Raw genomic sequence first — 15,386 nt, forward strand, 5'->3', positions numbered from 1 at the left:
GAACATCATCCGAAGGGTACCCAGGCTAAAATCCCTTCCAGGAGCCCAGCCGCAGCGCCTAGCTCTTCCAGTTCCCCCCCAGATCTGGCTTTGGGCACAGAGAAGACAGCCAAGAACAAACTCCCTTTCTACCATCTGCAGTTTCCTCGAATAAGCTTACATCCAACAGCACATTTTTATTTCAAGATAGCTTTGTTGTTCACAAACTGAGAGACCCTGCTGTGTAGGATGCTGTGTTACAGCATGACCTGGTCCCAATGGGATAAGAACTTAAATTTTCAGAAAGCCTCTGTAATATTTTGAAGATGTGAACTGTAATATTAATGATGAATCTTCTATATCTTTTTGCTGAGTAGGCTAGAAAGTTACTACAGAATATTTGTGATACAGAACAGATACAGGTGTCAGGATTGTCAGCACGGTTCTTTTTTAACTGGAACCTGAGTTACACACAGACCAGCCTAAAGGCTGAACACATTATTCAGTTTCTAAGTAGCTATGCAATGACCTTTGTTAAAGTCCATGACCTTTGGTAATACTATCATGTTATATGTTTACACTAGCAGTAATTTTGTGTTACTATTTGAGAAGATGGTGAAAATAATCCATTTTTTAAAATATGCATTACATAAAAATACTAAATATACTTTAAAATAATCTGAGCTATTTTGTGCAATTATTCAAATGATTGCTACCACAAATCTCCATTCTTTGATATATATTCATTAGTCTCAGTCTTACAGACTGATAAAAAATAATCTAATAATGTCACTTATATTGTTATAGGCATAAATGAACTTTAAAGGATTACATCCTTTGGTATTATGTTTTTCACAGTATTTTTTCTTAACTTCTGAAGTTGATATCCTGTTAGGTGAAAACTGGTGGGTTTTGCAGTCTCTTTTTCATCATTTAATGTGACATTTACATGAAAAATTTAATTGCAGATATGAAAGAAAATCAATTTGTACTTTGATGCATCAGGAGTTCATCTCTAAAGATTTTGAACATCAGATGTTTATATCTGAGTGCAAGCCATTGGGAGGCTGCTTCAAACACAGTGTATTCTGTCAATCACTCTTTATACATATGATTTGGGATTACTGAACAAAACAAAAGTGGCCAAAAGCCGTAAGCAGAAGCCAAAGCAAAATCCTTAACGCAAAACAGTCCTATGGAGAAGACAGTTCACTGCATTAGCGTTTTCTTCTTTTTCTGTCCCTTTTATTAGCACACACTGACTGCCTTGCCTGCTTAGAAATCAAGAGCCAAGCAGTGAACAAAGAGACAGTTTCATAATCAGAATATTTCAAGTGGGCAGATGCATAAAACTCATCACGTCAATTAAAAATAAGCCTTGCAGTAAAATTCTCATTGGCCAAGTTGTCTGTCTAAAACACTGGCTTTTTGTCTTCTTATCTAATTTGTGTATGTGTCATACCCATCGAAAACTCATCTGTCGTGCCAAGAGCTGTTTTCACTGACAAATCAGTCAAGAAATCATATAGCCTGGAAGACCACTTAGTCTGACTGAGGAGCAAACGCTTCCTGAGTTCATGCAGTTCAGCTGATGGATCACCAGCTGCTGTAGCAAGCCCCCAGATGGTGGAAAGAGCCGCTTCTTCAGGGCTGTTTCCCATTGATTCCTTTATTTGCAGAAGCAAAGGAAACATTAATTTCCTAGTGTAACAAACCGCGGTCAGTCTGTGGTGTCTGCATAGACACGCACACATACAACCTCAGGAACGGAGCCTGGTGCTGATGCTAAGGAAATAACTTTTAGTTTTACATAAACAATGAGTGGTTTCGGCTCCAGTTCCTGCTGTTGGAACAATCTCCTGCGTGCAGCCCGTGACAGCACTCTTAAGATTCCCTAGTGCCAAGAACAACTCTTAAATCAGTGATGAGAGGGAAGGGTGAAATAAAATAGGTCTTGACACTGAAAAATAACTTGATAAGGAAAATAAGTACGACGAGACCATAATTTGCTAATTGCAAGAAAATGTCTGTCTTTTCTGAAAAATATAACATGTCCTATGTTTTTATTCAACTTCAGATGTTGTAACATGATGCTTAGGCTTGGCAGAGAGTGGTAATTTCATTTTGCTGAAATTCTAAGGTTTCCAAGTTTGGTTTGGTTTCAGTGTGGAACAAGACCCAGCATTTCCATTACTCTCTGAAACAGAGCTGTGACCGTCACTGGAGGCACGATGAGAGAGGTCCCCAGGCCAGGCTGCCCATGGTAAGGTGCTGGGCTCTGCTTTCTTGTCACCTCATCATAAGAAAGAACATTTTCCTCTGGGATGTCTTGATTTCAACAAGCTGGCAAATTTTGTTAAAAAATCGTTTTGCTGGAATTTCCTTTGCCAGCTCCAGTGAATGTGTTTGTAACAACTACATGCTAGCAAAGACTGCAGACTCAGCAGAATAAGGAAAATCAATATTCAGTTTTTAACAGAGGGAAAGAACAGAGAAAAGTATCAAATGGGAAAAGTTGAATTTAATTTCAATTCCCAAGTATGCCCGTCCATTTCTTTTTACAGCACTGGAGAACAACCCGACAGGGCTACGACAGTAACAGAATCCTCAGGTTTGTGTTGCAAGTACTGGCTCCTAATGGCACACTTGGCAGGAGAGCTTTTTCTCTACATATTCACACATTTGAGCCATATTCTCTCTATTCGCTCTCCTCGGCAGCTGGGGTGATTTTCATCTCTCCCTACCTGCAAAAGCAAGCTCTGGAGGGGATGGGACAAAGCTGGAGGCTGGGAATTAAGGACCCAGAACCAAGTCCTAGAAGCTGTTTCAGCTGGTGGTAGCTGCCCTGCTGTTCAACATCTTGGCATTTGATTCACCCTTGGTTCCCCCCAGCATTTCACTTCTCAGGTAGATTTGAGCAGCCTGAGCCTTCACAACTCAACCCTCCTTGCTTCAGCTTGGGTGGCATGACAAATTATCTGAGCATTGCCCAAGTGTAAGAAAAGCCTGCCTCCCGCTCCTCAGGGATGTGGCAGGAATGCATGAAAATCACTCTGGATCAGAGGCAAAACTGATCTTTTGGGTCCAACAGTCAGATGCTGTTTCTCTAGTCTGCCTAGCGCTAACCCACTCTGTCAGCTGACCCACTGGGGGTTTTGGTGACCTGACACTCAGGTCCACCTTGTAAGAATGCTCCAGTGTCAAACACATGGGTACTTTGTGCCTCCTTTCCTCATTATTTTTTGTGCCACCTTTCCTTATTATTTTTAGGATCTCTAGTGGCAGAAAAAAAGGCATTTGTAGAGAGGATCATCTTAGAAAGCTCTTAACATGAAAGCAAGACATGAAATACCAGTACGGCCATGAACTCCAGCTAGGAAGGAATGAATGTCAAAATCCCATTTCTTTAATTAACATTCTGGATTTTCTCCAGGAAGAGTTATCTCATCTTTTTCCTCCTTATACAGGATGCTGCAAAAGAATAAACTGAAATGGAGCTCTCCATTTGTGGAGGGAAGTATGCTTTCGTGCTAACCAAGGAAAACTGTGGTACACTGATTCAAAAAAAGCTATCCTTTCTCCCCTCTGGCACCCTAAAATACATCTTACTATTCTTATGAGCGCAAGTTGTCCAAATCCAGGGCTGCTACTGCATAACTCAATGAAAGACTAAAGTCTGCCAGGAAAATATCCGAGACATAAAACACATTTATAGCTACTGGTGGTTGTTATTTTATTCCTGTCAGTGATCTTTTTAGCAAGCAGCTATCCTCAATTATTGATATTTCATTATGAGGTTTCAAAGTGACTCTGTAGAGGACAGGTTTAACCCCTAATTTTCTGTTTCTCAATAGGAATACTCTTGGCATGATGAACATTGGAAATGTACAGCAGGCCATGAAACTCCATCCCTCCAGATAACCCTCATTTTGACCCTTGACAACGAAAACCTGTCTGCAGCCTTTAGCCAGATCACACTAGCTGTGCTGGTACCATTAAACCCCCCCACCCTGTGTGGATCTAGTTCTGCCAGGCCAGCAATTTCCCCCTCTGAAATGAGACGAATATTAAGCTGCAAAACGGTAACGAGCAATTTATACCTGCTCCTATACTAGGTCTCATCAGTGCAATCATATTATTAAAACATTCAAAAACCACCTGCAAAATAAATGGTAAAATGAGTAAAACCCCTAGATGTGGACAAAGTCTAGATCCAGCAAGAGCATAGGAGAGCTGTATCATTTTTTTCTTCGTTTTGGCAGTAGAAAGGCAATCCTAATGGAGAACACAGGAGAGCAAATAATAGCAGAAGTGGCAGGATGGAGGAGGTTGTTTCTCAGACTGTGAGAATGTGCAGGTGGTCATTTGTACTGAGACCAAGATTTCTCTTCTTCTAGCTGGACATGTCTGAAACAGACACAAATCTACACTTGAGGTTTCCTCTCTGCCCTATTTGAGAGGCTCATCTCACTTAGCTTTCTGTTTGCTTTCTGCTGGACTGGCTATAATGAAAAAAAGGATGGAATTTCCACCAGTAAAATAACTATATTGTGAACCATGGACAGTGTTGGAATTGTCATTTCTTGGCATCCATAAGCAATTAATTACAATATGCAAGATCTGGGGGGGAATACGGGAAAGAGTCTGCATGGTAAAGATCTGGATAGCGCAAGAACAAGCAAAAGTAAACAGTATTTCACATTGATAAAACACATTTGACAGGTTTAAAATATGACAGTCAACTGAGTAAGAAAGTAGAATATTAAAACTGAGTAGTTTCAGATTTTATGAAAAGGTTGTTTCTTAATGGTCATTGTGCCTCCTGGCACGGGTGGAGCTCCTCAAATCTCACCGAGGCATTTTGCTCCCCAGTTGGTGTTGCACCAAGAGTGCGTAACAGAGTAGGGGTGTGTTCGGGTGCATCCGATGGTGGGGCCGACAGCCTGACCTCATGAAGCAAGTTACGGCGATAGAGGCTGGTTCTAATCAGGTATCTTACATCTGGAGGGTATTGTAATAGAGATTGTATAGCTGCTGAACACAGTAAGTGAATAGAAAGAATCCAGCAGTAACGTATCAAAAAAAGAGAAATCAGACTCAGTACTCACTGAGTAAAGAACCCTGAAAAATTAAGTTTTGGAGGAACCAAAACAACCCACAGATTGGTGTCAAGTGCCAACCTGCACTGAGGGATGGTGCAGGGTGAGAAATACTGTGATATTTTATATTGACTTCTTCAGAATGAAATTAATTGACACATTTCAACCAATCTGATTTTTATGAATTTAAAATTGCTCCTCCTCTCTCCTAAGTATTTTTCAGTTCAGCAAGAGATAAAAACCAAACAAAACGGGAGCCACATCTGACTGACAGCAGTCACAGAATGTACCCTCTGGCACTTCAAATACAGCTGTAGTGAGGACAGCATCACGTTCTCAGAAATCAGAGTTTTGCCTGTGGTTCTGCCTCACCCCGAACCATAACAGCTTCAGATGTGAACGACACCGAAATGCACTTGCCCAGTCTGGTCTTTTGGCTGACACAGTGAAGCAGCAATCGGACTGAGCCTGAAATATTTATGAGAGTGAGTCATGAAGGGCAGAAAACCCAGAAATTTATTATTTACTGTACATGTCCTTTACTCCCTATTCATGGGTAATTCATTTAAATTCTGCCCTTCTGTTGGGTGAAGTGGATCTGAAATAACATTCCCAGAGCAGCCCGAGTTACTCCAGATTTACGTGGCTGTGCTGGATGGCAGGATCTGCCTTGGAGCATTTTATGTTAGCCGTATCTTGCAGGGAGCTCTGTGCCTAGGGCTCAGAGTATCCCCAGCCAGTTTAACCTTCACAAGCTGCCCTTGCAAGGCAACCTGCAAATGTGTTTACAGATCCAGCACGATAATTTCTTATTCTTTGGGTTGATTAACCTGTCAGAAATTAATCTCTTTCTTCAGACCTCTATTTTTGCAGGTGCTCCTGGTATAAACGCCTCAACTGTACAAAAACGAACTAGACAAAATGTGCAGACGCTTTATTTGGCATGGAAAGAAACCAAGGACACGGCCTTGCTACAGTTGCAAAAATAAAAAGTGTGGGGAACTTGGCCTTCCTCAATGGAAACTCGACATTTGGGTGGCCCCGCTGCAGTCTGTGTGGGGCTGGCAGTCATTGTCTCTGAATGAAGAGGCTGGCTTAACCTGAATCGCTATCAAATCCTCCCTCCGTGAGATCGTGCGTTTGGCAGAGGTACTGACAGAAATTCTCTGGCTGAGAAAGCGCAATCAAATCCTGTTAGGCGCAATATCTTGAGAAGGGGGTCTATTAGTTGAAAACACTGAGAAAGTTTGACTGCGGTTGTTTGGCGTTTTCTCCGGTTGCTGATTTATTTGAATTTTCCTCCAGTTGTGAAAATCCCAGACTTGAAAAAATTATCAAGAAAAAAAAGGATTTGCAAGAATCAGAGCATTTTGTAGGGACCAGATTAAATTCTTCCAGTGTGTGTCTTCTATACATCATCCCTCACTTAATGCATGCACCAGGGATAACCATGCAGCCCTAACTGCTAGGTTACTTGCTACTTTTACTGAGCAAGAAACAAACAACTGGAATGGGGAGAAAAGGGAGAAAATCCTTCCTCTCATAAGCGGGAGGAGGTGGGTCCTATACCCATGCATCCTCCCAGGCTGCCCCACTACCATGCGCTCTCAGTGTGCATAGAGTCTGCATAGGAAAGACTTAAGTATCAGCCCTCTCTCCCGCTCACCCTTGCTTCCACGGTAAAATCACATCTCTAGATCACTAAGCAGCTTGCAGTGGAGGTGTAGGGGCCACAGGAACGTATTTTGATGCCCAAGGCAGGATGCCAGCTTGGTGTGCCATCACCTGCTCTCCCCTGGGTCTTATGTCAAGGCACATTAAAAATACAGTCTTGGTTCCGGTTCAAAGCAGCACTTGAACTTCCTGAACCATCCCTGGCAGGGAGCACGCTTTGCTGCTTGCCATGTCCTTTTCACAGTCCTACAACGAGGGGTTGCATTTGCCTGTCAGTGTCCCACTGTGCGCCATCCCAGGGCTTGGGAATTTTGCTGTTCGTCTCAACAAGAAACAGATTACGTTCCCCAACTCCACAGCTTTTATTCGCCCAAGGAAAGCTCGTAGGCTCTGACCCCAGGCTGTTTGCAAAGCCTGTCAAAAACCATTTGTGTATGGAGATTGCAGCAGCAAATATCACCGTTAAGGCTAAAAGGCAATTCTATGCCAAGCTCATTCTAGGTCACTAACTTCCTAAGGGTATTCTTCCAAGAAATAGCTTTATCTTGAGTAGTTCTGCAAGAGGAGAGAGACTGTGAGTTACAGTTAACTCCTTCTTCAAAAGGAAAAGCAAGAATTCTTCACATTCATCACTCATGATTTATTCAGGATAAGACTTCCCCCCCACCCCCAGGCCAGTATTAGAAAATAAAGTTATAAGGAAATAGTAGATCTGAATAATAATAAAAAAAAATTCTTTGCACTTTCAAAAAGGGAATATTTTATATGTGCATCTTGGGCAGCATCCACCCCTCTTTTAGAAAAGTAAATACAGTGTATTCAAATATAAAGAAATCTCACATTGAAACACTCCACTGACTCCAGTAAGAGGCTTCACAAATCTGTATCTCCGGACTGCTTTCATATCTAAATCCAGAGTCTGGTTCTCCTTATCAAGGTAATTCATGTACACCAGAACCCACCAATGTGGTAACACCTGTGCAGTGTGCTGGGGGTCACAGAAGCTTCTGCATGACATAAGTGAACTGTATTCTATTGCATCCTGGCTGCATCAAAAGCAGCGTGGCCAGCAGATCAAGAGGTGATTCTGCCCCTCTGCTCTGACCTCACCTGGAGTAGAGTCCAGCTCTGGAGCCCCCAGTACAAGAAGGACATGGAGATGTTGGAGCGGGTCCAGAGGAGGGCCACAAAAATGATCAGCAGGCTGGAGCACCTCCCCCATGAGGACAGGCTGAGAGGGTTGGGGTTGTTCAGCCTGGAGAAAAGAAGGCTCTGGGGACACCTTAGAGCGGCCTTTCAGTAGCTGAAAGGAGCCTACAGGAAAGGTGGGGAGGGACTGTGCACAAGGGTTTGTAGCTATAGGACAAGGGGTAATGGTTTTAAACTAGAAAAGGGTAGGTTTAGGTTGGACATCAGGAAAAAGCTCTTCAATATGAGGGTCGTGGATCACTGGAACAGGTTGCCCAGAGAGGCAGTGGAAGCCCCATCCCTGGAGACATTCAAGGTCAGGCTCAATGGGACTCTAAGCAACCTGACCTAGTTAGAGATGTCCCTGCTCACTGCAGGGGGGTTGGACTAGATGACCTTTAGAGGTCCCTTTCAACTCCATACATTCTACCATTCTATGACTCTATAAGGAAAGAAAAGGTAGGATAATGTACGGTTCATATTTTATATATTTTTTTCTGTGTTAAATTAAATGAAACGTTAATCTTAAAATCTGTCACAAGCTACAAAATAATTTCTAACCTCTGTTATGGAGCCACACAAAATGGTAAATTTACGCTGCAGTATACAAAGCTCAGATGGAGCTCACCAGTCTCACCATTGTTCGAAAGATAAAATAAATACCAGAAGATGTTTGCATTGGCTTTGCACAGGTACACCATTTCCACAGAAAGAAGCAGCGACACGCCTATGATCAGAGATAGACAGAAATGAGAACTGTTAAGCAGTGTCTATCTCCAGATGTTTTAAAAAAACAAAACCCAAAAAACTCTCTTGAAAAATGTAATTTTTTTCCCAGGGAGCGTGAAACAGTTTTTCTTCCTAAGATTACACCAGAAATTTGTATTTTGTGTAAACACCATAGGACTACACACAAAAGATCATGCTCAAAGTGTTGCAGCTATTTAGTGTTCTGGTGAACTGGAATAACTTTTACTTGAAATAACAAATGTGTCAAAAAGTTATTTTCCAACTTGTCCAGAAGGACTACACCTGAGACCAAAGTAAAAACATTTGCCTCGGAGCAGAAAGAGCCCAAAAAGGGCACTGAAGGAGTGACTTACGGGTCAGTGTATCGCCAGCAACAACAACAGTTTCAGCATTCAAACAGCACGATGAGGATCTTAGCTTTGACTTAAAAATAAAGTGACCACCGCACAACAAAAAAGAAAATCCTGGTAGCAAAATGAAAACATGATCCCTAAAAGCTTCCATATGAAAGAATAAATTTAAAATACTTTTTTAATACTACAACTTTAAGACAAACTTAGGATCTTCAGGGGCCCAAGTCATAAATTTTGAAAGCTTGGTTTCAGCAACATCAATGAGCTGACTGAAAATCTGTCAGGGAAGTGATCCTGAGAAGAAAATGGGACACTGAAAGTTACACCATATTAATCACACAACAACTGAAAAATAAGGAAAAGAGTAAAAAAGAAAAGACGCTTAGTTAACAATATATATATGGGTCAAATATTCATGAATTAATTACTACTCCGTGAATGCAAATTAAATTACTTTTCCACTAGAAGGAAGAGAGCAGGATAAGATCATAATACTCATGATTTAGCCTATTTGCTTCCTTTGGAAACATTTCACAACAATGACCTGTTATTTGGGGGTGCCAAAAGCCACCTCCTCAATTACACAGCTGCCAGCAACAGCATCACACATACTTTGAATTATTGCCTTAGATCACTACACACCAGCAGAGCTCGTCCCTTCTCTATGGAAAGACAAAGAATGCCAAGAACGAGGGCGGACATCGAAAGCGAAGAGTGAGGGCTCGCAGGGTATTGCTGCCTCACTGCACATTGGTGGACGCTGTGATCAAGCTTTTGGCTCAAAAAAAAAAAAAAAACCAAACAGGTAGAGTTCTGAAGGATTCTCTGAGGGCCCCACTTTCTGCTTGACCTGGTTAAAGGGCCAGATTCGCGCACTGCAGCACATAACCCAGTGCAGAAAATGCCAATTTGTGGTTCAGTCGGGTCATTGTAGAGAGAGAGAATTCTTACAGCAGCTACGGTGACTGCCTGCCCCGGGGGGGCGATGGCACTGCCGGCCGGGGCAGCTCTCCTGCGGGCCGCGGTGCAGCACCCAGCCTTCAGAGCGAGCTTCTCCTGGCCGCTGCGCTCAGCGGCAGGGCAAACAGCACGGCAACGACCTGCCACAACATGGTGGGAAGCCTTGCTGGGCTGGTGAGTGGCCAGGGGGTCTGCAGAGGTGACCTGGTACGCAAACCAATCGAAGGGGTGACAGCAAGGGGTGGGAAGGAGTGACGACAGGTCACTTAAGCTTTCACCCTTTCGGTTAGTCCCTGCTGACCCACTTCCTCCCTGACCGCAGGTGACATCGTGACAGCTGTTTCCCAGCTTGGCACAGCTTCTGTCAGTTGTGGTCTGTCACTCAAAAGGTTTGGCCGGTTTCAGGGCTGATGAGCATCTTCATGGTTGCACAGGATCCTCTGGATCCTCCCTGTCTCCTCCATGCCACTAAGGCTGCTACGGAGAGTCGTTAAGAAATTAGCATTTTAAATTACCATGAAGCGGAATCAAAGCTATGTCCTAACTAAATATAGAGAAAGCAATCCACAAGGAACCGTGCTAGGAGAAAATCATGACAAACATTCGTTACTGTGGTAAATAATTTGATAAACCTTACTTGTAAAAACACTTCAAGAAGCTTTCCATGTAACAAACACCCATCCCTACAGTTAGCCTGATCTGAGCATTAAACTGGAACAGAGAACAGATGGAAATAGGATATGCAGAAAATTTTTGCTCAGCGACAATATAGTCATCAGTTCACTTTCTTAACTCAAATTTTGACTGTTCATTTGAAATTAATCTGTGTCTGCTTCTTGGTTGACAGACTTGGTCATCTGCGTAATGATCTTTATTAAACTGATGTTCTGCAAAGGACGTCTATTTTTTGACTGGTGCCGAGAATCAAAATGGAAAATTGCGATGGAGGGAAGAAATGCCAAGGTTTTTACAGAAAGGTCCTTTAGGACATTATGACTTCCCCAATATACAGGCATTCGGAACAAGTGCAGCAGCTGAAATTGGTGGCCTAATGACCTCAGATCTTGGAGGCCCAGGGTCTCCGTCACAGGCTTCCAGAGCACTTATTCAAAACTAACCACGTATGCCACTGACATACAGGCACAACGAGCTGAAAGTACACGACATTCTCCGCAAACTTCTCTGAAATGCAAATGAGAATCTGACTGCTTGGCGAAGCTGAGCCTCTTTAGTTTAATGAAGAATAAATTATCTTCCATTTCTTCCCATAAAATTGTGGCAAGAGAGTGTATCGTTTGTTTTCCATAATACAGGGGAGTTCAGTGGTGTTTAACAGCATGAGCCATTTCAGAGCTTGACTATCTGAAACCGATCATCAGTTGTTCCACCCTCCTCAGTCTCTAGTAAACATGACTTACTCCACTAACATTCACATGATGCCGTTTCCATCACACTGGACTCCTCTGTGCAGCCAAGGACCTAATCAAATACACAATCAATCCATCAGCTTGTCAGATACAAACAGCAAGCAAAAGACTTCTTTGTGTCCTACACAATCGCCTTTTTAGCAGACAAGCGGACCGTTGGTTTCCAGACGTGTAACACAGCAGTGACGCGCAAGGGGCCTGCCCGCTGTGCGAGAGCCCGCGGTGCTGCGAGGAAACCTTGTGACTGAGCTCCTCAAGAGCAGCATTTCCGATGGGTTACTCCGACCGCCTCAGCTGGCGTTTGGGCATCACACAGCATTTAAGGACTTTTAAAAAGCTGACTGCAGTCCCTGGAGTCAAGGGCTTCTTACAAGCTAACCAAACACGGAAGCAGCCAGCTCTTCGGCTTTAGCGTCGCCCAGCTTTCACGAAGGGTGAGCTCTGCTGCTACAGAGCTCCACTCCTCTCTGCAGAGCAGAAGGGAAAGCAACAAAACAGGTCAACAGTTTCTGAACATCTCTCTCAGACTCCCAAAGGGCAACAAAGAGAGAGATACACAACACCCATCCTTGTTCTGCCGCCTTTTTGGGGGACAGCAACTACCGTCTTGAGATCCTCACGACACTGCACTGAGACTGAGCCGAGAGCAATTTATGCCAGCAAATGTGGCCACTTCCTTTTCTACCGAAGTCAGCCACAACACTTCACTGTTGTTACACTGTAAAAAAACCCAAAAAAGCAAACTTAACACGTTTACCTTCATTAAAGCTTTGGTACATACTACGTAACCAAAGAATTTCAATGTGCATAAATTGCATTAGATAGCTTGGATGCTACTCATACTTGTCAGGAACATTTATCATGAAACCTTAAGCACTGACAGTCCCCACTGATGTAATGAAGTACTTAATTTTGCTTAAATTACTGTTAAATAAGTCATTACCTGTATTTTAGAGGAGCAGGGAACACCACAGAGAACCACTTCAAAGCTTGTATTAACACAGGTCAAGTAAGATTCAATCGATAAACCCTTCTTACAACCACGTAGGGATTCAACCACATGGAGTATAAATAATTCTCCATGCAAGTTTCATGGAAATCTCTCTGACAGTGCCTTACCTTCACTACAAAATGAAACCCAGTCAAATCACTTTGGTAAAATCTGTGCACCTTTAGAGATGCCTCACCTGGCAACTAACTTTGAGGGAATTACATCGAAGCATAATCCCCCGGTGTTCCATTCGAAACTCACTCTACTGAGTCCTATGTAGAGCACTGGTGGAAAAATCTTTAAGATCTTTATGCAGTCGAAATTTGAACAGGAGCTTAAACACGGTTCCTGAAAATTTTCTTTGTAACGTCTATGGATAGACTGAAACACCTTTTATTAACTAACCTGAAGAAATTCCAGTCTCATTACCACAGCAGCAACTGAACACCTCTGGAAATCACTGTGGCTGGTGCACCAACAGAATAAACAATGGCCCATTATAACCACTGGTGGAGTCTTAAATATCTTTATTTAAATAATCAAAATAAATATTTGATAAGATACAACTAACCAAAGTACCACAGCTTTTTTTTTTGAAGCACAGATATCGAAGTAACACGAGTGCCACCTTCTGGTTTAGGCATGAAAACACTTTGGGTTGTGCATATTGCATTCGAAACTTCTAACTGAAGCATGTGGGGTTTCTTTTTTTTGAAAAATAATTAGAATGTTCATCTTCAACATTCACAGAACGTTGTCAGAACAAAAATAGTTAAACGCAAGAATTCAGTAAGGCTTGGTTATCCTTAGGGTAAAATAACTACGTAAATGCTGCACAAGTGTTTTTCCCCAAATTTAACTTCACAGATGTCAAATATATGAACGGCCATAATTTTAAATAAATTTTTAAATACAGTGTCTTGTAATACAAGAAGCTGCCTTGGGGTCAATGGACTTCGGAGTATACTCTTCCAACTCTTTTCTACCCTAAAAATTTCTTTTTTATTAATCAAGAGGAATGTGTACACCTCCCAGCCAGGAAGTGACGGAACCCAACAAAGGAAGACTGAGGAATACAGCAGATGTACTACTGTGAATGGCACAGGGAACTGCAGCCCATTTGGTATCTGCTGCAACAGCCAAATCACAAATTTGAGAAAATATGGGTGAAGTACAACCCACTTTGAGTTCAAGTCCATTTGTATATTACTGGCTTTGCAGGGGGTGAGATGTTTGACTCCTCTTGTTTCACATCACACAACACCCACAAGACTGTATCGCTATTGCATCAGTCGTCTGGTGACGGCTACCAAAGCTGTTTCAATGCAGCTGCACTTTAAGAAACAAATCTGCCCACCCCAGGTGCTGCCCTCGCCGCAGGTACAGACACAACCGCGCCGCCTTTGTGCGCGCAGCAGCAACCCCCATCTACCAACAGCGCTGGTTCTCGGTCTCTTTATTTCTGCCCATTTTCAGTAGGGGCTGGAAGAACACGAGCCCACATCCTGGGCGATACCATGCTGGGTTAAAGCTGGAATGCTGTACGCCAGCACGTCCTACAGACTTCTAAATTTTGCCTCACAACATTCCAGCTCTCTATGCTGCTTCACACAGGTATATGCCCACACAGAGCCTGCTTTTCTCCACAGGCTATGAAGCCACCGCCAGATAAATGTTGTAATTTCACAACTCCACACGCTTCTGTATATTGCTGCCAACCCTCGAGACTTCCAGAATACACTTGGCAACTCACATATTTTTTAAAATGCATAACCCTTTTGACCCAAACCCATTCATGTGTTGATGTCACAGCAAATTCTCACTCAAATTATGAAGACAGCCAGTTATTGCACTTTTATCTCACAGCAGCGAGCACTTCCAGGAGGACCATGTACGGCTCTTCCCAGTTGCCATCCCCGTACTTTCTTACTCTAAAGCAGCAACAGTTCATGATGTGTTCATCAGCACTTAATCAATTCCTTGTTTGTCAAAGGTTCTGCAATGACTTCATCACGCATGAACTGCTCCTAAAGACAGTAAGTAAGAGTTTTAGTTGTTTTTCAGTATTTTTGGATCCACTCTCCCCCCAAAAACGCCAGATAACCGTTTTGTTTTCTAGGCTGGGTATAACTGGTATGAATCTGCCTCCCAAAGCATAAAAGCCATAACATGCCTACTAGAAAAGAAAAACTAGCTAGCAGAGTCACAGGTCGATCTTAACGTCACCGAGAGTGTTTTGGCCGTGTTCTACCCCATGCTTAGCCAAGCAGGTGCGTTTCAGAGCCCAAACACGACAGAAGGAGCCCAGAAAAACAAGAGATGAGGCTGGAGACGTAGTCACAAACGAAACGGCCCCTAACTCCCACAGCCCCACCCCATGTTCGCCCCGGACTTTTAAGAGTCCTCAGGGGGTGGCGAACCGGCCCGCGACTTGGCCGGCCCGCCGCCGGGGGAAGCCGGCCGCACCCGCGCCGAACGGCCCTCCCCCGCACCCACCTGGTCGTAAATGACGCGCAGGATGAGGGAGCAGCTGGGGCAGGTGGCCACGTCCTCGCCGTTCTCCAGGTCCTCCTGCAACGGCCCCGGGAAAGCAGTCACGGACCCGCCGCCTGCCCGACCCGCACACGCCCGTGGAGGCGAGGCCGCGGCCTAACGCCGTTCCCCCCTCCCGCCACCGCCGCCTCGTCGCCGCCCGACCACCGTTACCCGCGTGATGAGGAAGCGGTCCCCGCAGGGGCACGGGTAGCTGTAGGTCTCGGTCTCCTCGTCGTACTCGAAGTCCTCGATCTCCACCTCATCGTGGAACACCGACATGGCGCCGGACGGGGGGGAGCGGGGGGGGGGGGTGCGGCAGGAGGCGGAAGGGACGCAGGGGCGCACGCGCCGCGGCCGCCGCTCGCGCACCCCGTCCCGTGATGGGGCGGGGCGAGAGCGGCTCTCGTCACGTGAGCGCGGCGGCGGGTGA

General features: G+C 44.1%; 1 protein-coding gene across 2 annotated transcripts; it reads right to left on the bottom strand.

Annotated features, from left to right (window-relative positions):
• Positions 1-12,931: 12,931 nt before the first annotated feature.
• On the bottom strand, positions 12,932-15,253 carry DPH3 (diphthamide biosynthesis 3). 2 transcript variants are annotated; one of them, XM_086468084.1, is made up of 3 exons: positions 15,128-15,253; positions 14,918-14,992; positions 12,932-14,448 (listed from the first exon to the last, which is right to left on the bottom strand). In XM_086468084.1, exons 1-3 carry the CDS (start codon positions 15,233-15,235, stop codon positions 14,383-14,385), a joined length of 249 nt encoding a protein of 82 aa, XP_086324210.1. In that variant the 5' UTR covers positions 15,236-15,253; the 3' UTR covers positions 12,932-14,382. The 2 variants fall into 2 exon arrangements, with proteins under 2 accessions (XP_086324210.1, XP_086324212.1); XM_086468086.1 differs by lacking the exon at positions 14,918-14,992.
• Positions 15,254-15,386: the final 133 nt, after the last annotated feature.

This window comes from Leptosomus discolor, chromosome 7, assembly GCF_034619465.1.
Source record: "Leptosomus discolor isolate bLepDis1 chromosome 7, bLepDis1.hap2, whole genome shotgun sequence".
Classification (NCBI taxonomy): Eukaryota; Metazoa; Chordata; class Aves; order Leptosomiformes; family Leptosomidae; genus Leptosomus; species Leptosomus discolor.

Bases quoted from the DNA above. Each gene is read 5' to 3' on its own strand.
- DPH3 (XM_086468084.1), bottom strand. From the start codon at position 15,235: ATGTCGGTGTTCCACGATGAGGTGGAGATCGAGGACTTCGAGTACGAC. The intron at 14,993-15,127 runs GTAACGGTGGTC...GGGCCGTTGCAG, and splicing joins ACCGCTTCCTCATCACGCGG to GAGGACCTGGAGAACGGCGA. The intron at 14,449-14,917 runs GTGGGTGCGGGG...TACTGTCTTTAG, and splicing joins TGCGCGTCATTTACGACCAG to GAGCAGTTCATGCGTGATGA.